Genomic DNA, 18,876 nt, shown 5'->3' on the forward strand with positions numbered 1-18,876 from the left:
CTATAAACTTTTGTGAAGCCCCCAGGTGTTCAAAGTGCTCACCAAACATCTAGAAAAATTATTTGAGGCCTCTAGTTTCCAAAATGGGGTCACTTGTGGGGGAGCTCCATTGTTTAGGCACCTCAGGGGGTCTTCAAACCCGACATGGCGTCCGCTAATGAGTGCAGCTAATTTTGCGTTCAAAAATTCAAATGGCGCTCCTTCCCTTCCGAGCTCTGCCGTGCGCCCAAACAATTGATTTTTACCACATATGGGGTATCAGCGTACTCAGGAGAACATGCACAATAAATTGTATTGTGTACTTTCTCTTTTCTCCCTTGTAAAAATGAAAATTTTATGGCTAAAGTAACATTTTTGTGTTAAAAAGTAAAATTTTCATTTTTTCCTTCCACATTGCTTTGGTTCCTGTGAAGCACCTAAAGGGTTAATAATCTTATTGGATGTGGTTTTGAGCAGTGTGAGGGGTGTAGTTTTTAGAATGGTGTCACTTTTGGGTATTTTCTGTCACCTCGGCCTCTCAAAGTCACTTCAAATGTGATGTGGTCCCTAAAAAAATTATTTTGTAAATTTTGTTGGAAAAATGAGAATTTGCTGATGACCTTTGACCCCTTCTAACTTCCTAACGGAAAAAAAATTTGTTTCGAAAATTGCGCTGATGTAAAGTAGACAAGTGGGAAATGTTATTTAGTAACTATTTTGTGTGACATATCTCTCAGATTTATGGGCATAAATTTTCAAAGTTTGAAATTTGCGAAATTTTCAAAATTTTCGCCAAATTTCCTAAATTTTCACAAATAAACGCAAAAAATATCGGCCTAAATTTACCACTGACATGAAGTACAATATGTCACGAAAAAACAATCTCAGAATCGCCAGGATCCGTTGAAGCGTTCCAGAGTTATAACCTGTCAAAGTGACACTGGTCAGAATTGCAAAAAATGGCCCGGTCATTAGGGTGTTTTAGTGGCCGGGGGTGAAGGGGTTAAGCGGTAGAGACTGTATAGGCAGTGTGGTATCATATGTTTACGTCTAGTAGTGAAAAGATAGAACATGCATAATATTATATATATATATGCCCTCCAGTTATTGTGGTGGTGCAGGGAGCAGGTACGGTCACTGCTCACTGCACCGTAAGCTGTAATTGAGACACAAACACTGTCTGCAGAGCTGGCTGTCAAAGTGCAGGGCAGTGATTACAGGGCGATTACATTATAGTAAGCAGTGTCACTCCTAATAGCAGAGGTCCATTCTGGTTATAGTTCTGGAGAGAAATCCCACCCCACACTGACTAGAGGACACCACCATGCTCATGCAGATCTTTTACTCTATAGCAGAGTGTAAACTTATATTTCTGGGAGTAAGGGGCATATGCAGGATTTTCTCAAGGGGTGGATTTGAGGATTTTTAGAAAAAAATCAAACAATTATTTAGCTTTGATACGACAAAGTGGTTTGCACACTGTGCTTCTTGCCTACTTTCATAGCTCCAGCAACAGCAGGTGGAACAGAGGATGTGACTGCAAGTTCGGGAGAAAATGTTCTCGAAGGAAGACCGGAAGCGAGGTCTCTGGTGCGTCACAAAACCTGTGACGTTTCAGCGATCTCACTAACGACATCGCTATGTGTGACGGGGGCTTAACACTAGAGAAGACATAGAAAGGATTCAGAAGGATATAAATAAGCTGGAACAATAAGCAGCAACTAATAAAATAAAGGGAGAAATGCAAAAGTCACCACCTGAGCAAGAAAAACGAAAACATCTACAGATTGGGAGGATTAGATCTAAGCAACAGCACGTGTCAAAAAGACTTGGTTGTACTAATAGATCACAAACTATACATGGGTCAATAGTGTGATCCAGCAACAGAAAATGCAAACAGGTCTTTGATGTATTACCAGAAGCATAGAGTCTAGATCATGTGAAGTAATTATCCCCCTCTACTCCTCTTTGGTCAGACGTTATCTAGAATACTGGGTCCAGTTCTTCACACCACATTTAAGAAAAAAAAAAAAAAAAGAGGCATTGAAAAACTGGAGCAAGTTCAGAGAAGAGTCACCGGGATGGTGAGCGGACTGCACACTATCTCCTACGAGGAACGGTTGTAGGATCTGGGAAGTTTTAGCTTTCAAAAAAGAAGGCTAAGAGGAGACTTAATAGCTATTTACATATATCTGAAGGAATGCCACAATGTAGAGCAGGGGTGGGGAACCTCCGGCCCGCGGGCCGTATGCGGCCCGCCATGACCTTTTCTGCGGCCCCCGGGCACATTCCACAGTCCACAGAGCTCGGGAGGCAGCAGCGTCTTGCTTGCTGCTGGCCCTTTAAACCCTGTATGGCTTACGTCCTCATGCTAGCGTGAGGACGTACTTTGTGGGTGGAGTAAGCGCTCAACTCGCTCTTTTTCCACAGAAGAGAAGCTACTACCTCAGCGTCCGACAGGTGTGTTTGTGCTCCCATGCCTGTGTGTGCCCCTGCACATCCCCACTGCAGCCTGTGCTCCGTGCAGCGTCCCATCCTCCTCACTCTCCCCCACGGCAGCCTGTGCTCCTCACTCTCCCCCACGGCAGCCTGTCCCCCTGTGGCCTCCCCACGGCAGCCTGTGCCCCTGTCGCCTCCACACTGCTGCCTATGCCCCTGCGGCCTCCACACTGCTGCCTGTGCCCCCCTGGTATGTCAGAACCCCTAGCAATGTCCTTATATTTCTCCCAGCCCTCCCAAGTGATATATAATCCTCCCCAGTGATATATAATCCTCCCCAGTGATATATAATCCTCCCCAGTGATATATAATCCTCCCCAGTGATATATAATCCTCCCCAGTGATATATAATCCTCCCCAGTGATATATAATCCTCCCCAGTGATGTCTAGTCCTCGCAGCCCTCCCCAGTGATGTCTAGTCCTCGCAGCCCTCCCCAGTGATGTCTAGTCCTCCCAGCCCTCCCCAGTGATGTCTAGTCCTCGCAGCCCTCCCCAGTGATGTCTAGTCCTCCCAGCCCTCCCCAGTGATGTCTAGTCCTCGCAGCCCTCCCCAGTGATGTCTAGTCCTCGCAGCCCTCCCCAGTGATGTCTAGTCCTCGCAGCCCTCCCCAGTGATGTCTAGTCCTCCCAGCCCTCCCCAGTGATGTCTAGTCCTCCCAGCCCTCCCCAGTGATGTCTAGTCCTCCTAGCCCTCCCCAGTGATGTCTAGTCCTCCCAGCCCTCCCCAGTGATGTCTAGTCCTCCCAGCAATGTATATTCCTTCCAGCCCTCCCCAGTGATGTATATGCCCTCAGCATCTCCTGTGATGTATATGCCCTCAGCATCTCCTGTGATGTATATGCCCTCAGCATCTCCTGTGATGTATATGCCCTCAGCATCTCCTGTGATGTATATGCCCTCAGCATCTCCTGTGATGTATATGCCCTCAGCATCTCCTGTGATGTATTTACAGCAGTCCCAGCTGACACAAACGTGGAAAAACAGTTGTGAGAAGCAATAAGATCAATATTGAATAATATAGCCGCACCAAAAACAAGAAGCTTCAGCCGCCATGATGAGTTAATTGTTTGACTAAGTATAGCAGGGTAATTTTAAGTTGATAGTTTTGTGCGGCCCCCGAAGGTTGGTAGAAAATTCCAAATGGCCCTCGGCATTAAAAAGGTTCCCCACCCCTGATGTAGAGGGATCATCCTTACTCTCATTTGCACATGGAAACACAAGAAGCAATAGAATGAAACAAAGGGAAAAGATACAGATGAGATATTAGAAAAACTATTTGACAGTGGGGGTGATCAATGAGTGGAGCAGACTGCCATGAGAGGTGGTGAGTTCTTCAATCGAAATCTTCAAACAGAGGCTGGAAAGACATCCATCAAATGGTTTGGTGAATCCTGCATTGAGCAGGGGCATGGACACCATGACCCTGGAGGTCCCTTCCAACTCTAACATAATATGATCTATAGAGAATCGAAAGGTGAAAGCAGTAGAACCAGCTGCATATCCAAGACATACCAGTGTAGTGGAGGGGGTGAGGGGTTATGTATTTGCTTTGGCTCCAGCCGGCAGGGTCACCCTGTATGAGAGTACACTAAGTAGGGGGAAGCAGGCAGGAACAGTCAGTGACCATATGATGGCCAAGTAACGGAATATGAGCTGTTCTATACCACTTTGTCCCCAATTGGAGAGAGCATTGTTACTCCTCCAGGATGACAACCTGGAAGACCATATTGTCCTAGTCCAAGAAGGGACCGAACAAGCAGAGAAGACCTGCTGGTGAGGGCTGTATAAATACACACACAGCTAAAATAGATTAGATTTGTGTGTGCCTATGCAGGAAGATCTTACACTTTCTGCTTAGTGTCAGTTTAATAGCAGCCTATACTGGTGCCCTGTACTGTAATAGGTGTATTGCGTATGGCCAGTTATTCTATGAAACCCGCCATTGCAGGTATTTCATTGCACCTTCATACAATATAGTTTTGCTAAATATTTTTTCAACTAGAGACAAATTTGTCCATCATTATTTCTCCTTTCCATAGAGATTAAAGCTCACCTCTGTGAAACATCAAGTAAAACTGGACAAAGTGTAGGTAAGTTCTGCTGCAGATGTGGTTGAGCTGTGAATTGGTAGAGGGGATATATAGCCATTTCCCCATTGGATATGTCAGTGACTGCTTGGTATAGGGATTGAAAACATAACGAGAACATTTTAATTAAAAGAAAAGCAATCAATGAAATAAAGTCTAGAAGGCATCTTGTGAATAGCGTTCATTAGACAATGGAGAACCAATAGAATTCAAGAGTAGAAAAAATAAAAAAAAAGCTTAGCTTCAGAACTTGCTGGACGTGTGCTGGCCGATGGCAAACCTAGCCCTGTCTGTACAGATGTGTGGATGTAACACCCACAGAATCAGCGGCTATACATGTGTGACAAGCTGAGGCCTCTGTTGCTACTGCTCATAATGAAAAAGCTACATCCTCTCCTTTCATTTGGGAGGTTATCGTTACCTGGCCATAATATGGGCACACTTTTCCCTTCCAATTACAGCTGAAGTGGCTATTATCCACCTCTTCTGACATCACCCTCGCCTTAATACAAAAAGAGACAGCAGACAAACCATCCTTGTTGTGGACACCATCTCCTCCCTCTATCGAAAAGTGAAACTCCCAAAACTGAATTTCTCGTGTTTCCTCCCTCTACTAACCTACCTATAACAGATATTGCAGTTGCGCTGGGTGGTTCAACCATAATTCTGTAACAGCAAGATCACTGTCTTGTGGTTGTAATTGACACACTTTCTTTAAGGGAGCAGTATAAAAAAAACTATAACATAAATGACAAACGTACCAAAATGTCCAGACTAGCCAGCGGCTCTCCTGACCAGAGCATGAGAGCTGCATAGAAATACAAAAGCTGTCACGCTCAGGTCAGGAGAGCCGAGGCCCTCGTCCAAGTTATACGGCTGTCTGACCCCAGCCTTAGTGCCTATATCAAATCACTCGCTCATGGTACCGTGCATCTTAAAAACATCTCCAGGATCAGATCTCTTCTCACCTTTGAAAACACCAAAAACTTACTGTCGCTCTTAATCATTTTGCTCTGGACTACTACATCTCTCTACTAACCGGTCTTCCCCTAAGCCAGGGGTTGGCAATTAATTTTCCCATGGGGCCACATGAGAAATTGGGATGGTTTTAGAGGGCCGGACTGATATAATTAACTTTGTTCTACATCATTTATAGAGATAAACTACACACAGTACACACACACACACACACTGTGTATATTTATATATATATATATATATATATATATATATATATATATATATATATATATATATATATATATATATATATATATATATATATATAGTTAGGTCCAGAAATATTTGGACAGTGACACAAGTTTTGTTATTTTAGCCGTTTACAAAAACATGTTCAGAAGTACAATTATATATATAATATGGGCTGAAAGTGCACACTCCCAGCTGCAATATGAGAGTTTTCACATCCAAATCGGAGAAAGGGTTTAGGAATCATAGCTCTGTAATGCATAGCCTCCTCTTTTTCAAGGGACCAAAAGTAATTGGACAAGGGACTCTAAGGGCTGCAATTAACTCTGAAGGCGTCTCCCTCGTTAACCTGTAATCAATGAAGTAGTTAAAAGGTCTGGGGTTGATTACAGGTGTGTGGTTTTGCATTTGGAAGCTGTTGCTGTGACCAGACAACATGCGGTCTAAGGAACTCTCAATTGAGGTGAAGCAGAACATCCTGAGGCTGAAAAAAAAGAAAAAATCCATCAGAGAGATAGCAGACATGCTTGGAGTAGCAAAATCAACAGTCGGGTACATTCTGAGAAAAAAGGAATTGACTGGTGAGCTTGGGAACTCAAAAAGGCCTGGGCGTCCACGGATGACAACAGTGGTGGATGATCGCCGCATACTTTCTTTGGTGAAGAAGAACCCGTTCACAACATCAACTGAAGTCCAGAACACTCTCAGTGAAGTAGGTGTATCTGTCTCTAAGTCAACAGTAAAGACAAGACTCCATGAAAGTAAATACAAAGGGTTCACATCTAGATGCAAACCATTCATCAATTCCAAAAATAGACAGGCCAGAGTTAAATTTGCTGAAAAACACCTCATGAAGCCAGCTCAGTTCTGGAAAAGTATTCTATGAACAGATGAGACAAAGATCAACCTGTACCAGAATGATGGGAAGAAAAAAGTTTGGAGAAGAAAGGGAACGGCACATGATCCAAGGCACACCACATCCTCTGTAAAACATGGTGGAGGCAACGTGATGGCATGGGCATGCATGGCTTTCAATGGCACTGGGTCACTTGTGTTTATTGATGACATAACAGCAGACAAGAGTAGCCGGATGAATTCTGAAGTGTACCGGGATATACTTTCAGCCCAGATTCAGCCAAATGCCGCAAAGTTGATCGGACGGCGCTTCATAGTACAGATGGACAATGACCCCAAGCATACAGCCAAAGCTACCCAGGAGTCCATGAGTGCAAAAAAGTGGAACATTCTGCAATGGCCAAGTCAATCACCAGATCTTAACCCAATTGAGCATGCATTTCACTTGCTCAAATCCAGACTTAAGACGGAAAGATCAATATGGTCGGATTGAGTTCAATGTACATCAACGGAATAACCTCAAATTCCAATTAAAATTGACTAACTTTATTGGTATATATTAAAAATGAAAAACACCCCGTGATATTTACACACAAAGGGTAACATGAGGGGAGGAGCTGAAATATATGGGGTCCCTACAACTCCCTGAAGGGACCTTGCTCCTACCTGCCAACGGAGGGTTTGACACCGTAACTGTTTTGGGCGCCCCCGTTCCACGTCGGCTGACCCTCACTAAACCCTAATTAATTAGTGAATTAAAATAAAATACACTAATGGTGGCCACACAATGGTAGTCATGCATACATGATATTAATAAATTTCAATATATCTCATACCTTATTATGCTTTCAAAGTATTGAGAAAAAATATTTTCTATATATGTCAGACTACAAAATTGCTTTCCAGGTTCCTGAAAACAGTTATACAGGACCAGAAAGAGGGGAATCACAACTAGACACAATGTGCACTATTCCGTCAGTTAGTAATTCCTCCCCTGTCCTGATGTGCTGTGGCCATAATACATGGAAACACTCATCAAAAAATATTAATCTATTCTCTTGATAGACACTACACAACGCGTAGGCGACATGAGAGCATGCAATTAAAGGGAAGTAAACTCTTTCTCCTTGGGTGTAATCTGTTCACCTGCATATGCCAGGCTTATTAAATGCCTATCTGTTTACCTGCATATGCCTGGCATATTAAATGCCTATCTGAATTTCCTTGGACACTGCACTAATTATATTTTGCCTGATGGGGATTGTGTAGTGTCTATCAAGAGAATAGATTAATATTTTTTGATGAGTGTTTCCATGTATTATGGCCACAGCACATCAGGACAGGGGAGGAATTACTAACTGACGGAATAGTGCACATTGTGTCTAGTTGTGATTCCCCTCTTTCTGGTCCTGTATAACTGTTTTCAGGAACCTGGAAAGCAATTTTGTAGTCTGACATATATAGAAAATATTTTTTCTCAATACTTTGAAAGCATAATAAGGTATGAGATATATTGAAATTTATTAATATCATGTATGCATGACTACCATTGTGTGGCCACCATTAGTGTATTTTATTTTAATTCACTAATTAATTAGGGTTTAGTGAGGGTCAGCCGACGTGGAACGGGGGCGCCCAAAACAGTTACGGTGTCAAACCCTCCGTTGGCAGGTAGGAGCAAGGTCCCTTCAGGGAGTTGTAGGGACCCCATATATTTCAGCTCCTCCCCTCATGTTACCCTTTGTGTGTAAATATCACGGGGTGTTTTTCATTTTTAATATATACCAATAAAGTTAGTCAATTTTAATTGGAATTTGAGGTTATTCCGTTGATGATGTTAAGACGGAAAGACCCACAAACAAGCAAGACCTGAAGGCTGCGGCTGTAAAGGCCTGGCAAAGCATTAAGAAGGAGGAAACCCAGCGTTTGGTGATGTCCATGGGTTCCAGAGTTAAGGCAGTGATTGCCTCCAAAGGATTCACAACAAAATACTGAAAATAAAAATATTTTGTTTGGGTTTGGTTTATTTGTCCAATTACTTTTGACCTCCTAAAATGTGGAGTGTTTGTAAAGAAATGTGACAATTCCTACAATTTCTATCAGATATTTTTGTTCAAACCTTCAAATTAAACGTTACAATCTGCACTTGAATTCTGTTGTAGAGATTTCATTTCAAATCCAATGTGGTGGCATGCAGAGCCCAACTCGCGAAAATTGTGTCACTGTCCAAATATTTCTGGACCTAACTGTATACACACACACTGTATACATACACACACACACACAATCCCCATATACTACATCACTACACCCGCCACATACTACACCTGTAATATACAATCACTACATCCCTATACACTACACCTCGATATACTATAACACTATATACTACATCACTACACCCCTATATACACCTGTAATATACTACATCAATATATACTACACCTGTAATAAACTGCAGCACTACATCACTATATACTACACCTGTAAACCTACATCACTACACCCCTATATACTACACTTGTATTATACTACACCTGTGATAAACTACACCACTACACCCCTATATACACCTGTAATATACTACATCACTATATACACCTGTATTATACTACACCCCTATATACACCTGTATTATACTACACCACTACACCCCTATATACACCTGTATTATACTACACCCCTATAAAACTACACCCCCCCATATACCACACCTGTAAAACTACATTCCCATATACTACACCACTACACCCCAAATATTTGTCAACAGTTACCCCCCCTTCCCCCCCGCCCGCCCCCCATTGTCCCCGCAGGTTACTAGTAACCACTCACCTCTCCCTTCTTATTGTCCCCTCCTCAGGCACCTCCGTACGAGCCCCCCGCTGAGCTGCTTCTCTTTCACATGCCCAGGCTGCGCCGATGCTGTTTTCCTAGGAGCCCCCGCCGCTGCTTCTCTCCGTACGGGCCCCCGCCGCTGTTGTTCTTGTACGGGCCCCCGCCACTGCTTCTCTCCGTACGGGCCCGGCTGCTGCAGCTTCTCTTGCCGGGCGGAAACTTTTCAAACGACACATGCGCACGGGCGCCGTACTGACGATATCAGGGCACACGTGTGTCACAGAGAAAGGTATCGAGCAGGGAACAGAGGAGAGATTCCTGCGTTCCGCTGCCTACACTGTGCGGAGCTGCAGGATCGCTCCCTGCCCGACACGCAGCGTGTGATGAGGGCGATCTGACCAGGGGTCTCCCAGAGCCTGGAGCTCCGGACAACAGGTCAGATTGCCCTCATCACTGACCAGCCAGCAAGGACGCCCTGAACCAGGCGGGCCGGTCACAGAGTAGGCGGCCCGGATGTGGCCCGCGGGCCTCCCCTTGCCCAGGTCTGCTCTAAGCAAACTTTCTCCTCTCCAACCTGTCCTGAATGCGGCAGCCAGGGTCGTATTTCTGTCCAGCTGCTTCACAGATGCCTCCATCTTGTGCCAGTGATTTCACTGGCTGCCCATTTGTTACAGAACACAATACAAACTTATCTATCTCACCCACAAAGCCTTCAACAGTTCTGCACCACCCTACATCTCCTCCCTTATCTGTCTGTCACCCTACCCGTTCTCTCTGCTTTGCAACTGATCTAAGACTGTCATCCTTTATACTCCGAACCTCCATCTCCAAGACTTCTTGGACTGCACCAGTTTTCTGGAAGCAGCACAACCCCAGATGATCCAACTAATACATAGTCCACACATTTCTAAGCGTGCTTTAAAAAACATCTTAGACAAACCTTTCATCTCAATTCATTACCTAACTCTCTCATCTTCCTTCTCTGAATTTTAACTCCATCTTGTCCCTGCTATTTATGTCTTCATGTCCTCCATGCATTTAGTAGCACGTGGTAACTGCACATAGATATCAGCTGATAACCGGATCATGCTGCCGTATATTAAACCATTTAATATTGGGAGACTTCAGCTCTGGACCATAAACAGTTATCTTTGGAGAATTATGCAATGGCTAAAATGGTGGCTAAAGGTAAATATATAACCATAAAAGAGAAAATAAAGGCCCCATTCATTTTCACTTTTGCACCTTTTCTATTTTGTGGCTTTTTCATTTACATCTTTTTTAAATCCATTTTATATTTGTTCCCCTTTTTTTTCTTATTTTTTTATGTTCATCATCACTGGGTAGGGTCTTTGTTTTCCAGACATTTTCATCAATTGCGACTTTTTAAAAGCTGCTAAATTTTTGAGCAGATGTACACCAGTGGCCTCCTGGATTTTATGTAGGTTTTATATTTTTTTGCCTAAAATTTTGCAACATTTTAGTGCAACTTTTTATGTTAAAGTCACAAAAAATTAAAGACATTTTTGATTATGCGCAAAATTTGTGATCCACCGGCTGAATTTTGAAAAATTTGATGCAAAAAAAGTGAAAGAATACCACAAAGCAAAATAAGAAGAGTGACTTAAAAGTGTTACATTATAGGACTTCTCATAAAACAAATGGTGCTCATGGTGCAACAGTGTCAATGCAAAGTAAAGCAGTACTCACCGAGGTCCAGTTTGAAGGTGTTTTTCTGAAGACCGCAGGCAGCATGTGCCGATTTTGCCAAGAAAATCTGTGTAGGAGACCAGATACATAGAATTGCAAAATAGCATTTGTGCATATAGTGTTGCTGTGTTTTTCTAGGTGCATTAGTGTTTAACGTTTTACATATTCCTTCTTACATTTTCATGCTTTTGTGTGTAAACAGATGAACTATTTCAGAAGGTTGCAGAAGACTATGTGAATTACAGTGATTTTCAAGTCCAATCAGGTGGGTATAATAATCTACTATTCCAGTGTTATTTTATTGGAAAGGGTTCTACTACCTGTACATTAAAGAGGAATTTCCGTTGCTTTGCAAACAGGGTTCGAAGCATAACTACATCCTGCGTTGGGGTGACCACGTGTAGAGTGGTCCATAGAGTTGTGCCCCTTGCACACACGGCTGATACAGGCTATATTAAATCTGTGAGAATGGCATCTATTTGGCAGCCGATGCAGGTGCGTCAGCTCCTATCGGCCCCCCGTGACATTATCGCGGGATGAAATGAGTTACTATGACAGCTGAAGGGCTTCCTGAAGGCCCCCTTCACTGCCATTTTAGTCTTCCGCTACTATGTCTACTACATACTGTAGTACTATTGTATTGCAGCGTATAGTATAAGCAATCAACCAATCACAAATTCAAATCCCCTTAAGGGACAATAAACCCAAAAAACTAAAAAACGATCAAAATGTCTTATGTACCCCAAAATTATATCCATGAAAAAAAAAAAGTCAGCTCACCATGGATAAAATGAGCCCTCACACCAGGTCCATTCATTCAGGTAGTAAAAAAACATTTATATAAAAAAAAAATTTCTTGGTCTGTTGATACTTTTTTTTTTCTTAACAATTCCTGAAATTTTCTTCCCCCATTTAAAATAAAAAGTGTGCAGTCGTAATGTTAATTTAATTGAACTGACCTGGATAATCAGGTTTCTAGATAATTTTTTACCACTATGCTGTCACTCAGATCAGAGTTTTATCCGAGTGTCATTTGTATAAAATCGGCCCAATTTTCGCAGATAAGAATCTATGGCCGTCTGCAACCTAGAAGATAGTCATCAGCATGTTTAAACAGGCAAACTCTGTATGGATGGAACGATCATAATGAGTATTCTTCCCCATACGGTTTGCATCAGTCAGCTGGTTATGGGATAAAATATGCCCATAAAGGTATGTTCACATGTGGCATTTTTGCAGTTTTTTTCTGTAGCTAAAACCTTCACTCTTGGCTGTAAAAACACTATGTATAAAATACAACAAAGCGCTCTGTTCTTCAGGCAGATCACTTGTGTGCTTTGCCTACGGTACAGTTTAACTAGTTTTATACACAAATGTTATCCTACATTTTTTCAGATTCTCATTTCTCTGAATAGGTAAAAAAAAACCAAAAAAAAAAACCAAAACACTGCAAAACATTGAACGAAGCGACATTTTTAGAAACACTGCACCACTCAAATTGAGTAAAGGGAAAGAAAAAAAAGCTGTGTGTATGAGACTTCAGAAATTTCATTGCTTTGACTAGTATTGTAAAATGCAGCATATTTTCTGCCCCAAAAAATGCTGTAAAAACACCATATGCAAACAGGCTATATACGAGGGGCGATCCAAAAGTAATGATAGTCAATAATAAACACAATGAATATATTAAAAAAAATATATATTTTTCTACATGGACTAAATGTATAGACTTGTTAGACTCTTTTCTAAACTTAGAATTCCCTTCGTAAAACAATTCTTGATCTTGACCCTCAAAAAAATCCCCAACAGCGGTTATGTCGCTATTGTCGTCAAAATTCTTGCCCCGGAGGTGTTCCTTGAGGCGAGGAAAGAGAAAAGTCACTGGGGGCTAGATCTGGCGATTCGGGTGTGTTCCACCAGTTCAAAGCTAGCTTCTTGAATGGTTGCCATGGCAACTGCAGCTTTGTGAGCAGCACGTTATCTTGGTGAAATAGCACTCCAGCCCGCAGTTTCCCACGCCTTTTCTCCTGGATAGCCTCCCGCAATCTTATTTGTTCTGCGTAGTAGGAGCCCGTAATAGTGGCTCCCTTCTCCAAATAGTCCACCATAATAATTCCTTCAGCGTCCCAAAAAACGAACACCATAACCTTCCCTGCTGAGCTTGACACTTTGAATTTCTTCGGCGTCGGATCGTCGGCACGTTTCCATGTCATCGATTGTTGTTTAGTTTCGGGACCAAATTGGTGGATCCAGGTCTCGTCCATGGTCAAAAAACGTGACAAAAAAAATTCTCCTTGTCTGCTTGGAACTTTTCGAGATTTGCTATTGAAATGTCAACTCGTTTCTTCTTTTGCTCGTCGGTTAACATTTTTGGCACCCAACGCGCGGAGACCTTTCTCATATGCAATTCTTTTGCAAGGATTCTTTGAATACTGCCATATGAGATCCCTGTGACCTCAGCTACATGCCTCATAGTCATTCTTCGATCTGCCAATACAACTTCAACTTTTTATCACGTTTTCTTCATTGAGGGACGTGGATGGGCGTCCTTCACGATGTTCATCTTCCGTCAATGTTCTTCCCAGCTTAAATTCCTTGGCCCAGCGTGCAACTGTATAATTTTTTTTTTTTGCACTTTTTTTTTCTCTCTTCTAAAAACGATTTTGCAGGATGAGGTTTATTTTTTTTATGACATCATTCATTTTACTATGTAATATACTAAATGAGGGGAGAAAAAAATTCCATGTGGGATAAAACCGTGAACAGTATGCGATTCTGCCATAGTTTTTTTTTTGGAGAACAAAATCTCTGATTCTTCTCTACTGTGAGGGCTCTTGCACATGTTGCATTTTTTTTTGCGTTCCTGCAGTGTTTTAAGCTGCAGCGTCACATTGTCAAATTTCATGTGCTATGCTTCCCCAGCAAAGTCTCTGAGAATCATGCAAAATCCGTGCGCACGATGCTTTTTTAAACGCAGCGTTTTGATTGTCAAAAATTTGACAAAATCTCTGCGTTTAAAAAAGCAGCATGTCAATTTTTTTTGTCCGTTTTGGCAGCGTTCCACACCCATTGAAATCAATGAGTTGTAGAAAAGCGCTACCACAATGCTAAGCACTGCATTTTTGTTGCGATCCAGATGTTTTTTTTTTTACATAAACACAGGTCTTTCGGTCTCTCTTTGTCGGTCAGTCTCTCCCTTTCATACTCACCGATCCACGATCACAGGCGCGGCGCTGCATGGCTGTCACACTATGGCAGCTTCTCCTCTTTTGACAATGCCGTCCGCTCATTCCATCTTGAATTCCCTGCTTCCCCTGCCCACCGGCGCCTATGATTGGTTGCAGTCAGACACGCCCCCACGCTGAGTGACAGCTGTCTCTTTGCAACCAATCACAGCCGCCGGTAGGCGTGTATATCGTGCAGTAAAAAAATAAAATAAAAAAAAACGTGCGGTCCCCCCCCCCCCCTATTTTGATACCAGCCAGGGTAAAGCCACATGGCTGAAGGTTGGTATTCTCAGGATGGGGAGCTCCACGTTAAGGGGAGCCCCCCAGCCTAACAATATCAGCCAGCAGCCGCCCGGAATTGCCGCATCCATTAGATACGACAGTCCCGGGACTCTACCCGGCTCATCCCGAATTGCCCTGGTGCGGTGGCAATCGGGGTAATAAGGAGTTAATGGCAGCAGCCCATAGCTGCCACTAAAGGCCCTGTCACACACAGATAAGTCTTTGGCAGATCTGTGGTTGCAGTGAAATCATGGACATATTGTTCCATTTGTACACAGCCACAAACCTCGCAAAGATCGTCCACAATTTCACTGCAACCACAGATCTGCAGCAGATTTCTCTGTGTGTGACAGGGCCTTTAGTCCTAGGTTAATGATGGCAGGCGTCTTCCCGAGATACCTTCCATGATTAACGTGTAAGTTAAAGAAAATAAACACATCCAAAAAATAATTTATTTAGAATGAAAGACAAAAAAACCCACCCTCTTTCACCACTTTCTTAATCCCCAAATACCCCTCCAGGTCCGACGTAATCCACATGAGGTCTGCTACATGAAGCTGACAGCGAGCGGCCAAAGACCACGACCGCCCTCTGTCAGCTCCACCCAACAACTGAAGTGAGCCGTGCGATCAACGATGCAGTCACTCAGGTGACCCGCTACCACAGCTAGAGTCCTCCACCTGAGAGCGGTGGCCGCGGGTCACCTGAGTGACTGCATCGCTGATTGCGCTGCTCACTTCAGTCACTCAGGGGATTTGCTGTCACAGGTGAGTCCTTCACGTGTGACCGCAAATCAGGCTGCGACAGAGAGAGAGAGAGCTGCGCGATGTCAGTGAAATCGGGTGAAGCTCCGACGTCACTGCTGTGGACTTCTGTGTCCTGGCACTGACTTCAGAGGTTCAGCTGAGTTCATGACAGCACACAGAGACAGAGCCGCGGATGACAATGAAGTTGGGTGAAGTTGATCCGAGCTCATTCTCATCGCCCGACTGTGTGTCTGCGGGCATGTAGCAGAGCTTAATTGCTGGGGGACCGCACTGACAAAAATGCATTCATTCACAACGCATGTAAAATGCATGCAAAATGCAGCCAAAATACATGCGTTTTGGATGCATTCTTTTTGTCAAAACGTGTCGTCAAGTCTGCCAGAGGGTGCATTTACTTCTGCACTAGTCAGGACGCAGTGTGCGCATGAGCCCTGAGTCTGCAGAAATCAGACTGCACTCAGATGTCTTCCACACTTACCATGTCTCCCCAAAAATAGGAGTGTCTTACATTATTTTTGGCTCCAAAAGATGCGTGAGGGCATCATTATTTTCAAGGGATGTCATATTTTGTATTGGCTTCTGTGATTGGGTGGCCAGTTATTAAAATGAATATATACCCCCTTCCCTCACCCACCCCTCTGTGGCGGCATCAGTGATTCAGTCAGACTGCAGTATTACTGCCCCAGGATCATATTGCAATGCTCAGACTGGCCAGCGGCTCCTCTGAGCAGAGCGGGTCAGTGTGTATTCCTCAGGTGAGGAGAGCCGCTGGCCAGTCCAAGCATTGTTATGCAATCCTCGAGCAGCGGAAAATCTGACAATCACAGATGCTGGAACAGATAGGTTGGCGAAATTATGTGAGGGGTGAATAGTTATTTACTATTAACACATGTTACATTCACCATCGTTGGCGCAGAGGAGTGGACAGGGAAGTGGTGAATATTCATTTTCTATTAACTAGCCGGCATGGGACTATAAATGTCTGGGGCTTACAGTAACACAATGGGGCAACATATACAAATAAAAGTTACATATCCTGATAGGGCTGCCCCAGCCCTACTGCAGGATACTTTTATAGAAAGGTATGCAACTGGGCTTTTTTTGGAGTGGGGTTTATATCATAAGTATACTCCACAAAAGGAAAAATCCTGCTAGGGCTTATTCTTGGAGTAGGGCTTATATCAAAAATATGCTCTAAAAAGGCTGAAAAATACTGCTAGGGCTCATTTTTGGGATAGGTTTAATTTTTGGTTGAAACAGTATCTACTTGCATGGCAGACGGCAATCCCAATGTTGGATCAAACTTTTACACATCAGGTTTTTTTCCTCAGACAGTACCGGAGGAAAAAATTGCTGCATGTGCACGGCCCCATAGAAGAACATTGGTCAGAGCGCATTCCAAATGTGTTATTTGATCACACTTGGACCGAAAATACGGCCATCTGCACCTGGCCTTAGACCGCATAAAAGTTGTGATCAGTCGTTGAAGGATTCGGTACAGGCCAGTGATTAGGAACGCCATTCAAACAAATGTTCTTCTGGCTGATCGACATTTGGTGAGTTTTCTACCTCAGTATTTGCAGCCAAAACCAGGAGTGGAACAATCAGAGGAAAAGTATAATAGAAACACGGGTACCACTTCTGTGTTTTTTACCCACCCCTGGTTTAGGGTTACAAATACTGAGGTAAAAAAAAAACAAACCCTCATACTCATCATCTGATCATGGCCTTGGTTATGTCTATGCAGAATCTTGCTGGCCTCAAAGAGAAGGTTAATATTAGGGAAATCTACATGTGATTATGAAGGGTTATTGGAAGGGAACACTAAATGGAAAAAAAAATAAATGACTACATTCCTGCACGCTCCAATTTATCTGGTGTGCAGTGAGGAGGTCCTAAACGTCACGTGTATGTATTACTGCATTATTAGCCAATCAGGATGACTCGCTTGTTTTTAATATTTACAGAGCCAAAGGGAGTGGACCTGAATTCTAGGAGAGACTTGACTTCTTATGCCTGCTGCCATCACTAGAAATGAAGCCTGTGGCCTTGACAAAAACATCACTCTACAGTTTGTGCTATATATTTTTTTGCTTGAAAGCATATGGGGAGTCAACATCTGTCCTGTGATTGTGACATTAATTGCCCATGCCTTCTTTGGGAGAAGTTATCTTTCATCTATGCCAAATGACCTATTTATGCACATTATGGGACGAGATAGCAAAAGTAGAGACTATGAGTGGAAAATGAACTCCAACTTGATGCACTGGATTTGGTTTCGTAGAGTAACTTGCAGATGAACTTTGATTGGTCAGTTTCTTAAAGTAAAAACCGTGAAAAGAAAGGAATATGACTACAGAAAATCAACTGGACAATACAATTTCTTACGGATTCTGTTGCTGATCGGTTCACGATAGAAGAGTTTTTGGTTTTCATTTTTCCCCTCCAGTTTGTGTTTCCAAATAAAATTTTATTCTCAAGTCTCCAAAAATAGGTTTTTCCATAGAGGATATATAAAGCCAAAAAAAAACAAAACACCACACTATATATAGTAATTACTGTACAGTTTGAAAAATGTATCACACGTGATGGAAAACAAGAACTAGGTGTTACACTACTTCACCTGGGAAGGATTGAAGACGGGACTCGCAACCCAAGATGCACAATTCCCACACTCGGAAGCCACTCAACAAAAAAGTAATGAAAGAAACCAGATGCATTATAATGTTTGCACAGTCAATTTTTCACCCTGAAAAATGTCTTATGTATGGCAATTATGTTGTACATGAGGCCTTCAAATAATTATCCTGAATAACTATTAGTTTTACAGGATAAGTCATCAAATGTAAGAGGAACTGTCAGCCCTCCTAATAGGTCAGTTACAGTAAAGTATAGTAACCGCTTTTCTTAAAACTGTACATTGTGGTTTCTGCTATCCTTCCTCAAAATTTTTGAAAAAAATGTACCACTGGGTGTTTCAAGTTTAGGTATTCCCAATGCACTCTGACAATGCTGAATCATAACTGATACTCTGCAAGAACACACCTATCTGGTAGGAGAACAACAGCAAATAGTTAATTTATTAATACATTTCTAGCAGCAGAGTTCTAAGGAAACCATGGAGCCCTAATTGGATACCCCCCCCCACAAAAAAAAAAAAAAAGGAAAAAAATATATTTGGCGAGGCCACATAATTCTCATTTTTACAACATTTACAAAACAATTGTTCTGGGACTACATCACAAGTGAGGTGACAGAGGCCTAGGTGTCAGGAAACATCCAAAAGTGACACCATTCTAAAAAAAAGCACCCCACATATATTGCATTTTCACAAGGGTAACAAGAGATAATGCAACCTACAGTTTGTTCTGCAATTTGTCCCAAGATACCACTAAACACACCACATATGGGGTAATAGTTTGGAC

General features: G+C 42.7%; 1 protein-coding gene across 1 annotated transcript in view; it reads left to right on the top strand.

Annotated features, from left to right (window-relative positions):
- Positions 1-17,942, top strand: part of RAB24 (RAB24, member RAS oncogene family) — a 79,995-nt gene extending 62,053 nt beyond the window's left edge. The window contains exons 6-8 of the mRNA XM_075344527.1: positions 4,519-4,569; positions 11,378-11,440; positions 17,419-17,942. Coding sequence (XP_075200642.1) covers positions 4,519-4,569; positions 11,378-11,440; positions 17,419-17,483 — 179 coding nt within the window. The 3' untranslated portion in view covers positions 17,484-17,942. The remainder of the gene's footprint in view (positions 1-4,518; positions 4,570-11,377; positions 11,441-17,418) is intronic.
- Positions 17,943-18,876: the final 934 nt, after the last annotated feature.

This window comes from Anomaloglossus baeobatrachus, chromosome 4 (genome assembly GCF_048569485.1).
Source record: "Anomaloglossus baeobatrachus isolate aAnoBae1 chromosome 4, aAnoBae1.hap1, whole genome shotgun sequence".
In the NCBI taxonomy this organism is placed as follows: Eukaryota; Metazoa; Chordata; class Amphibia; order Anura; family Aromobatidae; genus Anomaloglossus; species Anomaloglossus baeobatrachus.